General features: G+C 35.0%; 1 protein-coding gene across 1 annotated transcript in view; it reads left to right on the top strand.

Annotated features, from left to right (window-relative positions):
• Nucleotides 1–19,493, top strand: part of GBE1 (1,4-alpha-glucan branching enzyme 1) — a 271,911-nt gene that overhangs the window by 48,030 nt on the left and 204,388 nt on the right. The window contains exon 2 of the mRNA XM_082691935.1: nucleotides 8,135–8,304. Coding sequence (XP_082548061.1) covers nucleotides 8,135–8,304 — 170 coding nt within the window. The remainder of the gene's footprint in view (nucleotides 1–8,134; nucleotides 8,305–19,493) is intronic.

Below are 19,493 nucleotides of genomic sequence, written 5' to 3'. Positions count from 1 at the left end.
TCAGTATTTTAAAGATTTTTGAAACATTTTTCAAATAATAACTATTTAAATCAGGAAGAGTTCATAGAAAAAAATCTTGGATTTTTTTTTGGTTCTTAATTAGCTATTTGATCTGGCAAATCACACTGGGTAACAATGGGCTATAGCTATTAAATAGAAGCTTTTGTTTTTCAGTGGGGTTTGTATTCGCCATCTCACCAGGGTTCCTTTCTGCATTGTTTTCTGTACTCTAAGGCCAACTTCTTTTCTCATCAGGCTCACACTTTTGTGTTTTTTGATGTGGGACAGCTCCTCATATATGCAATACCTATCTGGTTTCTGTGAGTGGTTCAGTTTGTGTCCCCTGGAGTTAGGGCTGTCATTGAGATTGGAGTCATGCCATTTTGTTAAAAGCTAATTTGTTTCAGATCATGGATCAAATATAATTTTTATATTTATAAAACCATGGATGTATGTGCATGCACATGTGTATGTGTGTGCATGTATGTGTGTGTTTTTGTATGTTTTGGGTATATGTATAATACAGAGGGGCAATTCAACATCAAAACCCCCCAAATAATCTGATTAAAAATGGGCAGAGGACCCAAATGGACATTTTTCTAAAGAAGACATACAGATAGCCAACAGACCATGTAAAGATGCTCCACGTCACTAATTATCAGGGAAATGCAAATCAAAACCATGAGATATCATCTTACAGCTGTCAGAATGGCTAGTGTCACAAAGAAAAGTAACAAGTGTTGACAAGGATGTAGAGAAAAAGGAAGCCTTGTGTACTGTTGGTGGGAATGTAAATTGGTGCAGCCACTATGGAAAACAGTATGGAGTCTCCTCAAAAAATTAAAAATAGAGATACCATACAATTCAATAATTGTATTCAAATATTCGATTCAAATATCCATTACTGGATATTTATGCAAAGAAAACAACAAGATTGATTCAAAAAAATGTATACACCCTGTGTTTATTGCTGTGTTATTTATAATAGCTAAGGTGTGGAAGCAACCTAATTGTCCATCAATAGATAAATAAATAAGGAAAAGTGGTGTATATAGAATGGAGTATACAGTATACCTATACAGAATGGAGTATTACTCAGTAATGAAAAAGAATGATAAGCTCAGATCTTGCCATTTGTGACAACATGCATAGACCTAGAGGGTATAGCTAAGTGATAAAAGTCAGAGAAAGACAAAAACATATGATTTCCTTTATATGTAAAATCTAAAAAAAATAAGTGAACAAATAAAAAGCAGAAACATATAGGGGCACCTGGGTGGCTCAGTGGATTAAGCCTCTGCCTTCGGCTCAGGTCGTGATCTCAGGGTCCTGGCATCGAGCCCCGCATCGGACTCTCTGCTTGGCGGGGAGCCTGCTTCCTCCTCTCTCTCTGCCTGCCTCTCAGCCTACTTGTGATCTCTCTCTCTGTGAAATAAATAAATAAAATCTTTAAAAAAAAATAAAGCAGGAATAGATACATAAATATAGAGAACAAACAGGTGATTACCAATGGAGAGTGGGGTAGTAGGATGGTCAAAATGGGTGAAGAGGAGTGAGAAGTATAGGCTTCCAATTAGGGAATGAATAAGCCACGGGAAAAAAAGGTACAGCATCACCAGTAGAGTCAATAGTATTGCAATAGCGTTTTATGGTGACAGATGATAGCTACATTTACAGTTAAGCATAGATAGCATAGTAAACAAATACATAGTAAACTTAGATCTGTTTATTGATGAAGTTGTACACCTGAAACTAATGTAACATTGTGTCAAATATCTTTCAATTAACAATACAAAAGGGGGTCATATATGAAATAGTCCACCCACACCTACTGCTCCTGTAGGCCACTTCACTCCATTGATCTGATTATGTGACATATTGAGATGTGTCACTGACATTCACAGACATGTGTCACTGAAGCAAATGTTGTAACTGTGGTGTGGTGGTGTTAAGAAGCCTTAGGGCCCTGCCGACTTCAGGCCATTGGAGCCCCACCCTTGGAGCCGAGGAAGAGGGCCCCATGAAAGTGGATGTGCATGCCATTTACAGCCATATCTATATTTTCTTTATCCAAATAGTTACTTTCCAGAATACTGTTCTATAACTTCTTTCTCTAAAAGTAATCCATTTTGAGTATCTTTGCATATCAGTCTCTTTCTCTCTACCTCATCCTTCTTAATGACTCTTATGTAATTTATTGTTTGGATATTCCACAGTTTATACAACTGCTCTCCCAATTGTTGATCTGGTAGGTAGGTTATTTTCCATGGCTCAGTGTCATAAATAGTCCCATAATGATTATCACTGTACACCAGAGATGTCATTGCTTCTTTGTTCTACATATCCAAGGCATTAATTTCTAGAAATGGAATTACTTAATGATTTTGAAATTTTCATAGGTGTTGCCAAATTTTTCTTTAGTTTCTATCATACCAAACGGTCTTGAGAGTGTCTTTTTCTCTGCCTATACTGTGTTCATACTATCATGTTTACTGATTTTTTTTTTTTTGGTAGAAAGTAAAATTTCCAAGTTTAGGATTTGTACTTCTTTAGTTACATATGAATTTGAACATCTTTTTGTATGTTTTTGAACATTTGTATTTTTTTGTGAACTATTGATTTTATTTATTTATTTTTTTAAAAGATTTATTTATTTGTGAGAGAGAGTGTACAGATACACAGGGGAGGGGCAGAGAGAGAGAGGAGAGAGAGAATCTCAAGCAGATTCCCTGCTGAGCATGGAGCCTGATGCAGGGCTCAGTCTCATAACCCTGAGATCATGACCTGAGTAAAAATCGACTCAGATACTTAACTGACTGAGTCAGCCAGGTGCCCCTTTATTTATTTTGAATTTAATGTCTGTCTGTGATCTCTCTTGATGTTATTTTGATTTTAGGGGTCCAGTTTTTGATAATTAACTTAAAAGTTTCTATATTTTATTAGATGAGAGATCCTTTCTTTACTGGTTTAAAATGCTCTTTAATCAGATATTTAATTTCTACATATGCTTGAGACTCCTTTGGTGATTCAATTTTGTTCCATTAATCTATTTCAAATAATTTCAATTCCCCAAATTTTACAAACATAGCTTTATGCACCCAATAAAATTCCTATAGGATATTGTATTGGATTATGTAGATGTTGTAATGATATAAAAATTATATAGTTTCAGAAAAAATTATTTTTATTTAAATGGTACTTATTTGTTATAAATGATTGGAACAATGCAAGGGAAAAAGTAAAAAGAAACCTCATGAAAAAAATTGTCACTAATATTTGGGGAACATAATTACTGATGTTTTATATGCTTTCAAACAGGTAGGAGAATAGAGAAATGTCTTGATAGATAGAAATAATATAATGAAACTTGAGAAAAATATGTGTTAAATTAGCTTCAATTTATTTGAAACAAAGAAACTGAAGTGAAATGAAAGAAATGTCTGAAATTTATATACATCTTCCTTTATACTAAAAAATGTTGTTTTTTGGAGTGCACATCCAACATCAACAAAAGGATTAAGCCATTTACGGTTGTACCAAAAAGAATAAACATCTAGGAATAACTTAAGCAAGGAGGGGAAAAACTGTACTCTGAAAACCTTAAAACATTGATGAAAGAAATTGAAGATGACACAAAGAAATGGAAAGCTGTTCCATGATGATGGATTGGAGAACCAGTATTGTTAAAATGTCCATATTATCCAAAGCAATTTACAGATTTATTGTAATCCCTATCAAAATACCAACAATATTATTCACAGAACTAGAGCAAATAATCCTAAAATTTGTATAGACCACAAAAGACCCCAAATAGCCAAACCAATCTTGAAAAAGGAAAACAAACCTGGAGGTATCACAATCACTACAAAGCTGTAGTAATCAAAATAGTATGGTACTGACATAAAATTAGATGCAGATTCATGGAACAATACAGAGCCAAGAATCAATCTACACTTTTATGGTCAATTAATCTACAACAAGGAAGACAAGAATATATAGTAGGAAAAAGACAGTCTCTTCAACAACTGGCATTGGGAAAACTGGACAGCTACATACAAAAGAATGAAATTGGACTACTTTCTTACACCATATACAGAAATAAACTTAAAATGGATTAAAGACTTACATATGAGACCTGAATCCATTACATTTCTGGAAGAAAACATAGGCAGTAATTTTTTTGACATTGACCATAGAAACGTTTTTCTAGATATGGCCTCTCCGGCAAGGTAACAAAGGCATAATTAAACTATTGGGACTACCCCAAAATAAAAACCTTTTGCATAACAAAGAAAGTCGTCAACAAAACAAGAAGGCAGCCCTCCTGAGTGGAAGAAGATAATTTCAAATGATGTATCTGATAAGGGTTCATAATAACCAAATATATGAAGAACTTACACAACTCATGCACTGTTGGTGGGAATGCAAGCTAGTATAGCCACTGTGGAAAACAGTATGGAGACTCCCCCCAAAATTAAAAATAGAATTATTGTATAATCCAGTAATTGTACTATGGGCCATTTACCCAAAGGAAATGAAAACATTAATTCAAAAAGAGATATGTATCCCTATGTTTATTGCAGCATTACTTACAATAGTCAAGATATGGAACCAATCCAAATGTCCATTGATAGTTGAATGGATACAGAGGATACAGGAGTGGTATGTGTATGAATGTGTATGTGTGTGTGTGTATATGTGTGTGTATTTGTGTGTATATATACATATATCATACACACACATACACAATGGAATATTACTCAGCTGTAAAAAAGAATGTGATCTTGCCATTTGTAACAATGTGGATGGACCTAGAATGCTTAATGAAATAAGTCCGTCAGGGAAACACAAATGCTGTATGATTTCCATCCTATGGGGAATTTAAGAAATAAAACAAATGAACAAAGAAAAAAAGAGACAAACAATAGACTCTTAAATAGAAAAACTGGTGGTTGCCAGAGAGAAGTTTGGTGGGGCAATGGATAAGATAATTTGAAGGGATTTAAAAGTACACTTATCATGATGGGCACTGAATAATGCATACAATTGTTGAATGACTATATCATATGCCTTAAGCTGATATAACACTATATCTTAATTATACTTGAATAAAATAAAGGAATTAAAAAGTATAATGATGACAATCTTAAATTTTAGTCAGTGATCAGTTATTCTTTTACAATGGGGACGACTACTATATTTTCTTCCATTTTCCTTTCACTCATGTAATTTCTTTTATAATAAAACTTACTTCATCCATTGAGGTTATTTCTTTGTTATCACATTCCGATTTTCACCATTGTCTAGCAATGGTTCTATATTTAAAGATCAGGGTTCAGCAACACTGCTCCCATGACTGTTAATTCCTCTGTGTATGTGTTTTTAATCTTTTAATCATCTAGTTTTGTTTTTTTTTCCCCCTTCAACTGTAGTTCATTAGTGTCATAAACTTAAATTTATTTTTTAATTTGACAATATTTAAAGAATTCCTTAGGTTTGAGGGGGAGATTGCCTTATAAAATACCATTAGGGGCGCCTGGGTGGCTCAGTGGGTTAAAGCCTCTGCCTTCGGCTCAGGTCATGATTTCAGGGTCCAGGGATCGAGCCCCACATCGGGCTCTCTGCTCAACTTCTCTGCCAGCTTCCCCCTCTTTCTCTGCCTGCCTCTCTGCCTACTTGTGATCTCTGTCTGTCAAATAATTAAATAAAATCTTTAAAGAAAATAAAATAAAATACCATTAGATTATTGCCTTTCCTTCTCAGAAATGTGTGGGCTTAGCTTTATCTTTTGGTCTTTAGTGTTATGTTCCTTTGGAACAAACAAAACAAAAACAAAAACCTCCATCTTACTGCTTTTCTATGACTGGTTTTCTAACGAGTTCTTTCTCTATCCTTTTAATTTTAGTAGCCTAAATTGGGAGGCCATGTGCATGTTTATGTTTGTTTTCCAAAATTTTCTTAAAACATAGTATGCTCTTTTTTAATATGTGGCTTTAGTTCTTTTATTTTTCCTTCAAGATCTTATTTATTAGAGAGAGAGTATGACTTGGGGTGTGGGGCAGACTCCCCACTGAGCATGGTGCCCCACATGGGGCTAGATTCCAGGATGGGGTGATCATGACCTGAGCTGAATGTTTAACCGACTATGCTACTCAGGAACCCCAAATATTTAGATTTAATTCTGAGAGAAGAATTTTCCAGCTTTATATTTTTTATATCCATTTTATTTGGTTTTGTTCTTCAGAGTCAGCAGCTATCCTTATTTTAGATCATTTTTGTCAATTTTACGTACCTCTTAGCTTCCCTAATATAGTCTATTTCTTAGTCTTTTTCTTCTCTATTATATAAATTTCCAATTATTTATTTGTCTAATAATTTGCTATTTTACCATATGTGTATTTTGTTTCTTGCCAATTCTATTTTATTATTTTCCAGTGATATATTTTGTTGCTCCTCTTGCTTTTTTTAGGTCTAGGGGTCTTATTTTACCTCTCATCCTATTGTTTTGTTGTATAATCTCTCACCTCTTACTTTTACTGAGTTCATATTTTTTAAGATTTTATTTATTTAGGGGTGCCCAGGTGGCTCAGTCAGTTAAGTGTCTGCCTTAGGCTCGGGTCATGATCTCAGAGTCCTGGGATTGAGCCCCACATCAGTCTCCCTGTTCTGCGCGGAGCCTGCTTCTCCCTCTCCCACTCCCCCTGCTTGTGTTCCCTCTCTCACTGTGTCTCTCTCTGTCAAATAAATAAATAAAATCTTTTTTTTTTAAAGATTTTATTTATTTATTTGACAGAGAGAACATGCATAAGTAGGGGGTAATGGCAGAGTGAAAGGGAGAAGCAGATTCCCCCTGAGCAGGGAGCTTGCCCAGGGGAATTGATCCCAGGACTCTGGGATCATGACTTGAGCCTGAGGTAGACACTTAACAGACTGAGCCACCCAGGCACCCCCTATTGAATTCATTTTTAAGTAAGTTGAAATAAAATGTGAAATATTTGTAAGAATTTCTAAATCTTTGGAAAGATTTGTTTTCTGTTTGGCTTAGTGGGAATGTTCTTCATTAGTCAGCTTCTCAAGTTTTGGATATTCCTTATATATCCCCTACTTGGATTCATGTCATCTTTCTGGGACTTTTATTGCTCACCCCTCAGGATCTGGGAAAGTGCAAGGAAGCATATATTAGCATTGCTCAGTTCATCGTTCTGGAACCTTCATTTTTGACAGAAAGCACCTACCATCTGCCTCACTTTAGTTTTACCTGTTTTGTTTTTGCTTCTCCTTGTCTAGTGACATTAGTAGCATTTTTATTTTATTTTATTTTATTTTATTTTATTTTATTTTATTTTATTTTATTGATTGGCTGTATGGACTCCAGATCTGGGTAAGGGTGTGAAACAACCATGTGTTACTCTTAGTCCTCCTTGGGAAGGAATGTTTGGTTTCTTCTCATGGACACTAGCTTTTATAGTTTGACATGATGTAGCACATTTTTTTTCCATGCTTAGTTGCTATGCTAAAGGGCAGAACTAGGGAAACTACAGCCCATAGGCCAAATTTGGCCAGTAACTGTTTTGTAAATGACATGTTATTGGCATTAACCATACCCATTCATTTACATGATGTCTGCAGCAGTTTTCATGCTTTTGAGAAATAGCTGAGTAATTGTGAAACAGACCAATTTACCATCTACCTTCTAACAGGAAAAGTGTGCCAAACTCTGTTGTAAGGTAATTTTATTTATCTTACTGGCTTTTGACTATTTTTCTTTTACTTTCTTAGGGGTTGGAAGAGAAACATGCAGGGATGCTCCTTCATCATACTATTTTGACATAGAAATTGCTATAATGCTGATTTTTAAAATTTCATGGAATATAGAAAATCGTATTTTCTCTCTTACATCAAAATGCATGAAATTACCAAAAAAATATTAGATTGGTTCAGTTTGAGATAGGAATTATTTTATCCTGTGAGGTAACTGCTACCTTATATGTGAAATTATTCACATTATTCCTCTTTAATATCTTTTTTCTTTTCTTTTTCTGAATAAGAGTAAATAAAGCATTGACTTAACTACAGTAGCTTTCCTAGAAGACGATTTTATTTTCTAACTTCCTTCTTTTGCACTTTTTCAAAGGTATAAGCGGTTTAACGAGACCTTGAACAACATTGGAGAGAACGAAGGTGGTATTGATAAATTTTCCAGAGGTTATGAATCCTTCGGTGTCCACAGATGTGCCGATGGTGGTTTATACTGCAAAGAATGGGCCCCAGGAGCAGAAGGAGTTTTTCTTACTGGAGACTTCAGTAAGTATTTGAAAGATTTAAAGTTAGGTGTACTATTTCATTTATTTACTTAAAACATAGATTTGTTATGCTTCATATATTTATATGAAAATTAATGATTACAAATATCTGACTTTTCAGATGGAGCCATAGGATTTGTTGTCTTTACCTTCACGTGGTACTGGTGTTCCTGCTGTAATGCAGTACAGGTGTTCCTGAAAAACTTTTATGTTCTGTAAAATCATGTACCAGAAGTAACGGAGTTTATGAGAAAACTAGTGCTAGGCAGATTGCTTCAAATTTATTCAACGTTGTTAGCAAGCCCTGACAAAATCAATAGCAATCTGGGTAAAAATATTGGTTTAAGTTAAATCTCCACTAGCATTTGCACCTGGTTGGCTGGCACTGTAGTTCTTGGATCCTCCAGAGCCTAATATCCTTTTTTGAGACCTCAGTGAAAGTGAGGACATCTAATCTAGAGGATTAACTTCTTCATGACTCAATTCTTTTGTTTTCTTTTCCTTTTTTTATAATACAATCTCAGTTTTTTTTTAAACAAATATCTTTTTAGCCTTGTTATTTGCACTATTAATTTCATTAGGCACTTAATCCTATGGAAAGCATAGTAGGTCTAGACAGCAGGCTTCTAAGTTACTACGGTCTAGTGAGGTAGGACCTGCATGTAAATGACTATAATATAATTTGGTCAGTTGTAGTCTAGTGGTATAAATAAATTACTGTAATAGTGACAGGGAGGAAGGTTCAATTTTGGATGCAGAATAATGAAAACTGGGCCTTGGCAAAATGTTCATAATGCAAGGAAATACCAGAATGATAATCATCCTTTAGTGCCGTGAGAGTACTGTAGCATTTAAAATTTGATTTTATCAGATTCAGAAGTCTACATGCTGTATTATTCCATTCATATGTCATTCTAGAATTGGCAAAGCTACAGGGGCAGAAGACAGAGTTGTCAGGGTTTGGAGGTAGGAGTTAAGTTGTGAGTGGATTACAGAAGAGTGTGAAGGATCTTCTTGGGGTGATGAAAATATTTCATGTCCTAATTGTGCTTGGTTGTTACATGACTGCATACATTTGTCAAAATTTATAGACCTATACTCGTAAAAGACTGCATTTTATTGCATGTAAATTATACGTTAAGGAAGCTGACTTTAAAAAGTTTTGATTTTATACAGGTTGTCTAAAGCAGTACTGTCTAATAGAAATATAATGTAAGCACTTATGTAACTCAGAACTTTTAGTGGCTATATTAAAAAAAGTAAAAGGACAGTTGAATGAATTTTCATAATGAAAAATTTTATGTAACCCAGTATACCAGAAAATTTTAATATTTATATAATCAATATCAAATTCATTGGGTATTTTTGTTCTTTTATATTCTTTTAACTCATATTTTTTAATTAGAAATACTTGATCTGTATTTAGATTTAGTAAATTTTTAGCTTAAGAATACAAACCCAGGTTTTTTCAAACATAATTGAAAGTTCTAGTAACTGAGTTGAATACATTAAAATTTAAATTGAGTAAAATAATTAAAATTAAATAAAATTTAAAATTCACTTAAGCCCCCATTGGGGAGGGTATGTGCTTTGGTGAGTGCTGTGAAGTGTGTAAACCTGGTGATTCACAGACCTGTACCCCTGGGGATAAAAATATATGTTTATAAAAAATAAAAAAGTAAAAGTTAAAAAAAAAAATTTAAAATTCAATTTCTCAGCTGTACTAACCTTATTTCAAATGCTCAAAGACCACAGGTGTCTACTGGCTTCTTTATTGGAAAACATAGGTCTAAGGACTTGTAGTCCTCCAAATTGGATAAGACCTGTTTTTCTTGAGAGGAAAGTTTTGAGAAAGCCGTATGATCTGCTGACTTAGATTAGTTTTGGTTACCTGATGATAATTATGAAATTAAACAAAATTATAGGGATAAGAGACTTCTTACTTAAATTATTATTAAAATAATCATTAGTAATTTTTTCTTATACGCAAACCTTAATATTTCTGCATCTTCTCTATACAGCTGCTTGGACTAGTAGTTTTTTGTTAAAAGACCATTTAGACATTCCACCTATCATTAAGGCACTTTTGGCATTCTATTTTATTACTTCTTTTTACAGCCATTTGTAAGACTGAGAAGTATTGACTCAGAATGTGCAAGTTAATTTTTACATAGAGGTACCAAAACTACTATAAGAACCTCAGTTAAAATTTGGTACTGTCATTAGGTACCCGCTCCAACATATTTATGATCAAATCCACTAAATAAGTTTTAGAAATATAAAAATATGGGAAAGGAACTATATGAAAATTAGATTTGGGAACTGTCATAAGGACTAATACTGATTTATTAGAGATTGTGCCTCGTAAATATAGTTGGGCCGTATGTCCATTTGGAGAACTGCATTTAAAATTTTATTTAGGATTTAATGCTTATTAATTCAAATATGATAATCAGAAATTTTTTTGTAAACAGAAAACTAAAAATTTTCGACTACGTATTTTAATGTAAAAATGTCCTCTGTTAACTTGCTGTTTTTATTCCAATTCAATTTGATTTTTAAAAAACACTACCTTTGGGCACCTGGGTGGCTCAGTGGGTTAAGCCACTGCCTTCGGCTTCAGATCAGGGTCCTGCTCAGAGGGAGCCTGCTTCCCTCTCTCTTTCTCTCTCTGCCTGCCTCTCTGCCTACTTGTGATCTTTCTCTGTCAAATTAATAAATAAAATCTTTAAAAAAACAAAACAAAAACAAAAATGCTTCCCTTTGTGAAGGTGTATAACATAATTTAAAATCTCTATATATACTTGGGATAGCATTTGGTGAATTATTTTCATCAACCAGTATTTGTTTAGTGTCCAAGAACATGAAGAACATCAGATTTAATCAATGAGCCCTTACTTTTACTGGAGAGATGGCAAAAACTAAGATAAAACTAAGAAATTGTGATAGAAAATAGTTAGGAACAGGCAGTATGCTGGGAAAATTTAAATGACTAATCTATATTTTCTTTCTTTTTTAAGATTTTATTTATTTACTTCAGAGAGAGAGAGAGCACAAGCATGAGTGGGGGAGGGCAGAGGCAGAAGCAGACTCCCTGCTTAGGAGAGAACCCCCTGCTGGGCTCCATCCCAGGGACCCAAGATCTAGACCTGAGCCTAAACAGGTGCTTAACTGACTGAGCCACTCAGGCGCCCCACTAAACTACCTTCTTATCTAGATGAAAGAAGAGCTTTTCTGCCCAAAGTTACAGGGTCTCAGGGTCTCTGTATACATTAGATCTCAACTTTTCCTCACTAAGGAGCTTTCACTTTAAAAAGTTTGAAAATTGAGAGTAGAGCCAAACTTTTGGGTTAATAATGCATTTAAAAGAATATGTCTTTGGAAAAAGAAATGTACCTGTGAGTAGTGAGCATTAATTTGATATGACTCTGTAGAGCACAGAATTTTGATGATGATGACAACATAGCTGAAAATATACCCTTAAATAACGGAACTAACCGTGCCTTTAACACAAGGAATTCTATATTTTGTTTTTCCCTACTTACATTTTCTTTTCTTTCCTTTTTTTTTTAAAGAAGAGTTGAGCAAGAAGAAAGTCATTTTTCTTTGTTGAACTTTTTCTCAGGGTCAAAATAGGTTAGTTAATTTTCTTGTTAAGTCTTTTAATGTATAAATTTGTACTAAACCAAAAGGAAAAGAAAATGGCTATTTATTAGCTAAATAATTACGTATCTTTTTTTCATTACAAAGTACATATGAAGATTAATTAAAGTGTTTTTGGGAGTTTTGCTGATCATATTAAGATGTTTTAAAAAACATGTAAAAATATTTAACTGTACTCATGACTATACTTATATTTATCAGCTGACAGGTTGACACAACAATAAACTTAAAAGGCTCTGTAGAATTAAGCTCCAACTAGAACATTGATCAGTTTTTAACATTCTATTCCTGTAACACAGTAAGCTTAACTTTCTGTATATGTACTTGAAATACCCCCTTCAATTAATCAAAACAATTGCTTCTTTACCCATTGACCGAGATTTAAAAAATAACATGATTTTATTTATATTTTTATTATCAAAGTGTAATATAATTTAAAACATTGCTTTTGTGCCTGCCTCTTCTCTCAAACCCTGAAGATAATATAAAACAGATCTTCAGACACCAGCAACAAAACTTTATTTCTACTAATTGTTAAATTAACTATTACTAATATTTTCATAAAAATGAAAATTTTCTCAATTTAGTTTTTACCTAAATGATTAGATACTTGTGGTATTTTTTCAGAAGAATTTAAAATGAAAGAAAGTCTAAACTTTATTTCTGTATTATGAAAAATTATACCTGTAATAAAAACCCTTTAGCATACTGTCATATTTGTGTCCTAATCATTTTAAAGATTTTATTTATTTATTTGACAGATAGAGATCACAAGTAGGCAGAGAGGCAGGCAGAGACAGAGAAGAGGAAGCGGGCTCCCTGCTGAGCAGAGAGCCCCATGTGGGGCTCGATTCTAGGTCATGATCTAGGAGATCATGACCTGAGCCAAATGCGCTGAGCCACCTAGGCGCCCCGTCTCCTAATCATTTTAGAAATGGACTGCACTCTATATTCTTTCCCTGGGCTTATTCATAATATTGCTGGTAAATACTTGTTCTATTTTATTTTTTTGCCAACCAACTTGAAGATATTTTAGGTACAACTACTCAGAGTAGTCAAATACAAATGATCCTTAAGAAAGAAATTGGCATGAATTGGTGTGTAAAAAAAAAGTTTGAAATCTTAGTCGAGCTGTCGAAAAACAGTTCTTCCTTCAGCTCAGTGGGGATAAAGTGATGGTATTTGTCTTACTTGCCTAAGCTAGGTTGCTGTAGATACTAACTAGATCGCAGATTTGAAAATATTTTATACCTTATTTGGTGCTTAAGAAATGTTAATTGACAGGATTGAAAAAATTCACTCATTTGTATTTTTTTCCTTATTAAAGAAATTACTATTAATTTCAAAAGGCAGTTGACCCTTGCACAAGTTCAATGATGTAGTCTCTGTGTTGTCCAAACCAAAGTGGATCTAGCTTTTGCCATTCACATTTTTAAAACTTGGAAAGCAGCTTCACTTTAAATATATTACACATATTTTCTTTATTTGAGAGAAAATGAAACAATCATTTCTTTTCCTTTCAGTCATTTTTAAAAAACTAGCTTTTTAAGCAGCTAGCAGCTGCCGTAGCAACCCAGGAGAGCAGTGGAGGTATAATTAATGACATTCATCAGGACTGGAATCTTACCACCCCAAAAGTATTTCTGGGCAAGCCAGAAACTACTTAAAGGTTCGAGATGAATTTCTAAAACTTTGAATCATCTTCAGTAGAGCGAAGATTCATTCTTTACAAAATTAAATGTGATTTAAAATATCTTGGAGTTTTGGAACTAAACCATGTTTATTGCAAGTTGCTAAATAATTGAAGAAAACTGGGTGCTTTCCAGTAGCTAGATGATGATAAGTTGAGAAAAAGGCTGTAAACTACATATGTCAATATAAAATAATTGGGTTCTATTCGCTATAAGTGAAAACATTTCATTTAAAATTACTAAGTCTGGGAGCTAGGCACTTTTCAAATAACCTAAATGTCTATCACTGATGGACTTAAAAAAAAAAGGAAAAAAAAAAGGAAAAAATAACACCCTGATTTTTATGCCTATAGAAAAAAGGAACCACAGATATTTTTGCAGAGTAGGAAAGATTTCTTTCTTACTTCCTTTAAAAGGAGAATTTTACCTGCTTCCTGGACAAATTAGTCTATAATTTTGTTTTCAGTTAACAATTGCCCAGAAGTTTACATCATCATTAAAGCTTTTGTATTTCTTGATTCCACATGCCCTGAAACAGTGCTGCTGAAAGTGTGCTCTGTGGATCTGTATGGTTCAATGCACTGTGATTTTACCAGTGATGTATTGGCAGAAATTGGGATTGTAAGCATTTAGAAACTTGAATAGCAGTTTGACAGGGTAGGGTTTTTTTCTGGTGAATCTAATGATAATATAAAAATTGGGGCTTAAATTTTGAAAGCTTTTTTTTTCTTTTGATTTTCTAATAATTCATTTTATTACATTTTATGTAAGATTTAGTCTATAATAGATTGGAAAAAAAGGTAACTGATCCATCAGCACAGATAGTTGGAGAAACACTGATCTGAAAATTAGGGATTATTTGTTGGTTTAGAAGTCTTTTATGGTTGGAAGGTATATAGTTCTGATGTCAACTTCCTTTGTATTCTCTTTCTTCCGATAAATCTATCACAGCTGTGTTGGCTTTCACTGTGGTATGGCATGTTCCAAAAAACTCTAACATAATGGTTTGCAACGGCAAAGGCTACAATTAATCAGCTGTCCCTCAATCCTAAGAGTCAAATTCTTCCCAGGATCAAGGGTGATGGAGCAGCCCCTGTGTGGGACACGCTGATCTCCTGACAGAGAGAAAGAGTAATGGAGGAAGCCTCTCACAGCTTTTGAAAGCTTCAGCTTAGAAGTGACAAATATGATTTGTACTTCCATTTCATTAACTAAGTAATTTGGCCAAGCCTTATGTCAATAGGGCATGGAAGCAGAATCTTCTTTAATGGAAGATTCTGAAGATTATGAAAATTTGGGAATAATAGTATAAATGACCCCCATGGCAAAAAATGCACACTCATAATATAAGGTATAAACTTTCCAGATTCTTTGATATTCTAGAGTGTGAGTGTGTGTGTGTGTGTGTGTGTGTGTGTGTGTAATCAGAAGGGAGTTGGTTAGGTAGGGTAGTGCAGTAGAGCTCTCTACTTTGATTGTTGAGGGTTTTTTTTTGTTTTTTTGGGTTTTTTTCCCTGGAATCTCTACTCACCTCTGCATTCAAGTGGAAGGAACTTCAAGGAGTTTTTTTGTGAGTTAGACACTTTGAACTTTACGTGGGTCCTCTGTAAATGCATTTTTGTTATGTGGGTTCTCATAAGTTTGGCTCTTTGGAGATTGGGATGTTTCTAAAAAGCAACTTTCTGGGATGGTCTGAGGACTCTTGTTTATTTTAGCAAAGAGGTGGCAACTATAAGGTAGAGGTAGAGGCCTTAGGACTATTAATCAAACCAACACTGATACTGAGAAATGGCCTCTTTGATGTATGTCAACTTAAAATAACTAATCAATCTAGGCATTTTGTAGAAAGTTTTCACGACTCTCCTCTAACTTTCCCACCTGATGTTGCTGCTCTCACCCCTTTTATATGTTTTTACTGATAGATTATTTGTTTTCAGTGGAGTGGACGTACAGTGGAGGTTTACTTAGCTGATGTCTACTTACCATATGCGGTGAATTTACTTCTGCTTGACAGGCTCACTGTAAATTATACTGACAGCTTTCCACGGGATACTGAGTACACATGGGTAGTAGGCGGTAGTCCACCACATGGACACAGTTTGGTTCCTGCCAGTTACATTCAATGCTTATTGGTGAGCGGGTTTCCCACCCCTTCAAATCCTGTGAATGCCAATTCTTCTCATTATAATTCTGCAATATAACATTCTATAAAGTGATGAACCCTAGGTGTGACAGCAAAGAAAATTATTAAGTATTGGGAAAATCTCAGTAAGGACAAGTTGGGAAAAAAATGATTTTGAATTAAGTATGCACAAGTGAACTGTGAGAAAATGATATAAATCTAACAATTTCACATGCAGATTACTTTGTGTGCACCTCTCCACTTTTGTTCCGTTATCACTCAAAGGGAATTGGAAATATAAATGTTGCATGGTAGGCGTGGGTTCGTATAAGAAAGATATGATAAAATCCTAATCAGAAGACCTAAGGAGAAATGGCTTTAATCTTTTAACAGAATAGGGGTGAATATTTGTATTTATATTTTAAGTAAAAACAAAATTTTTTACTGTTTTTGAGTGTGCATGTGTGTGTATACATATGCCAATACATATTTTGTCATTCTCTGCTTTAACCAGTATTTTCAATATACGTAGCAACTTTGCCCCAGTTGTGCTGGATCAGAGAGATTTGTTATAATGTGTAATGGGATTATTTTTATTGGGAAACATCCTTACTCCCAGGATTTTAGGAAATTGCTGTTAGAAACCTTAATGCTAGAAGGTAGATTTTGAACTGTGTGACATAAATGATAATTTTCTAGTCTCGTGTTGCTTTTTCATAAACATCCTGTTAAAAATTAATGCTGTTTGGATACTACAGTACTTTTCATTAGGTCTCAGTTTTTTATTCGCAGTTATTTATTTTCTGTCATTATCTTTTTAACATTTTAAAAGAGCTATAATTCACATATCATAAAGTTTACCATTTCAAAGTAGACACTTCAGTGGTTTTTAGTATATTACTGTGGTGTACCACTGTTATCAGTGATTCCAGAATATTTCCATCATTCTAAACAGAAACATCCAACTGGTAGCGTTAGTCCCAAATGTCTTCTCCCGCCATTCTCTGGCTACCTTTAATCTATTTTCTGTCTCTGTGGATCTTCCTATAAATGGAATCATACAATATATGGCTCATCTTTCCAGTTTCTTTCACTTATCATATGTTGTTTTCAGGGTTCATTTAGGGTGTGGCATGGAACAGTCCTTTATTCCTTTTTTTTTTTTTTTTGGTGGCTGAATAATAATCTACACCACATTTTGTTTATCCATTCTTCAGTAGCAGGACATTTGGGTTGTTTCTACTTTTTGTCTATGATGAATAATGCTTTTATGAATATTTGTGTACAAGATTTTATATGAATAGACACTTTCAGTTCTCCTGGGTCACCTTAGTTATTGATGTTCTTACCATTATTTGCCCTAAGATCTTTTCACCCACCCTGCTCTGCTCTGCACCTCATTTCTCCAGCTCCCTTAGCCTCCACCACTATTGAGCTGGCTTAGTGGGAGGTCCTAATGAATTACTTAAGGGAGGGAAGAGGGAGAGGCCAGGGAATTTCCCCCTACTCCCTTGCCTACCCCTATGTCTAAAGTGAGTCTACCCATTTCTCATGCAGCAGTCCTGTCTTATAGTTCTTGTGTTGCTTTTCTATCTCTCAGCTCAGTTCATGCCAGGTAGGCTTGCCTTCTTGCCAACTTCTGTTGGGTGGCCCTGGCTTCTGAGTTCCAGTAATCCTGCTTCTCTCTTAGGGGTATTACCAGCTTCCTGTTGTTGCTCATCTTTATTTGAATTCTTAGTTCTTCTCCTACCCTACCGGTGTAACCAGTTTCCTGTCTTAAGGCTCTTTCTTGGGAATAGGTAGCTTGATTTCCACTCTGGCCTCTCATGGCTGGATAGTATTTCCCTTTCATTAAGCATGCTGAGTTATGGACATATACAGGATATCTTTCACGTTCTATTTTAGATATTTTAAAGCACCCATGGAATGATTCAGCCCAGTGGCCCTACCTCTGTTAAGGTATTTTCAATAATTTTTTAAGAAGTTAAACTTACTAACTTTGTGAATGTTTAAGTCTTTTTTTGTGCTAAAGAGATACGCATTATAGAATTTCAGTTATTTTTTTAAAGATTTTATTTATTTGAGAGAGAGAGCACACAAGCAGCAGGAGGGGCTGAGGGAGAAACAGACTTCCTGCTAAGCAGGGAGCCCGATGTGGGGCTTGATCCCAGAACCCTGGGATCATGACCTGAGGCAAAGGCATATGCTTAACTGACTGAGCCCCCAGGAACTTCAGAATTTCAGTTATTTTATTCAAAGTTCTAGAAAACTCAGCAGTGGGAGATGGTGTTATACTCTTCCTTTATATTATAGAAAATTAGTTATGCTTTACTTTAAACAGGATTTTGATGTTTCCTCTATTAGAGAACGGTTTCATCTTCATCATGCTTTGTTAAGTCTAAAACAACTTTTCCACATGTCACTTGAAGCAGACTAACCTGGTGTTGTAATGTGAAGATTTCAGGATAAATAACAAGTCTTCTGAATCACAATCTTAGGGTAGAGTTTAATGTTTATGATGTATTGCCCTCCTTTTTGAGGATTTGTACCATTGATATGCTAGTGGATGTTTTTAACCCAGGCTATTCTAGTTTGCTTTCTTTTTTCTTGCTATCTCAGTTGACTGGTAAATGTGCTTGGCTCCAATGAACAAGGCTGTTGTGTCTAGGCAAATTGTTCACATACTTGCTTCTGATGATTTTTGGTTGGGAGTTCTGGTTGAGAGTCACAAGATTTTGTCCTCTGTATTAGTCGGTGGCTCAGGGGTTTCACTGCAGTGAGTTTAATAAAGGGCTTTTTACCAAAGGCTGGGGAGGACTAGAATTGGAAGCTGTTGCCTCTTAGGGTGTAGGTATGAGAAAGCAGGGAATGGGAACTAGGGAACTATGTTACTGAAACATAGAGCTGGAGTCGTAAATGAGGAGTCTGATTACAGGATCTGTGGCCAGAGAGAAAGGCAGCCACTGACAGAAGGAAGCAGAGATGGAGTAGGTGTTAAATACCTTCATTTCTCTTATGCCAGCATCCACCATTGGCCAGTCCCAACTTGGCACTGGAGTACAAGGGAGACCTGGAATTGCCGTCTACTGATGCCAGCCTCCGGGGCCTGGAGCAGGACTTAGGAATTCAGAAGGATCTTAAGGTAGTTCCTAGGATGGAGAAATGGAGAATAACCAGGATAGCTACCCGGATTTCTCTTAACATGACTTAGAGGGAACTCAAATCACTGGAGGAGGCACTTCGGCCTTTATTTTCTTCTAAGTGATTAGGACTTCTTTAGATAACTATATCAGTGTATGATGTACCTTTTCATTCAAAGAAGAAGAAAGCATTCTTGGTGCATTGGTTTCTTTCCCCCCTTCCTTCCTGCCTTGATTGCACCCACCCTATCACCCCTTTTTTCCCTTTCTCCACCCCCAACCTCCCTCCCTCTTTTCATTCTTACCCCAACCCCTCCCTTCCTTCTTTTCCTTGGATATATCTTTAATCTTAACAATCCTGAACAATATTAAGAAGCAGAAGAGTTTCAGGTTTTCAAAAGGGCCTGGGTTCTTAGGGGGAAGGAGATGGAACTTTATTTCTTAATCTACTTAAAACAAGCAATTAACTTTGTAGCAATTTATCAAAGGCGTCTAAAATAACATAAATCACTGTATATACAATTACCAGTACATCTAAAATCAGAGCAAGTAAAATCCAAGTTTTTCTTTTCTC

This window comes from Mustela nivalis (genome assembly GCF_964662115.1).
Source record: "Mustela nivalis genome assembly, chromosome: 1".
NCBI lineage: Eukaryota > Metazoa > Chordata > Mammalia > Carnivora > Mustelidae > Mustela > Mustela nivalis.
Note: the sequence above shows the minus strand (reverse complement) of the source record. Positions and strands in the feature narration are given on the sequence as shown.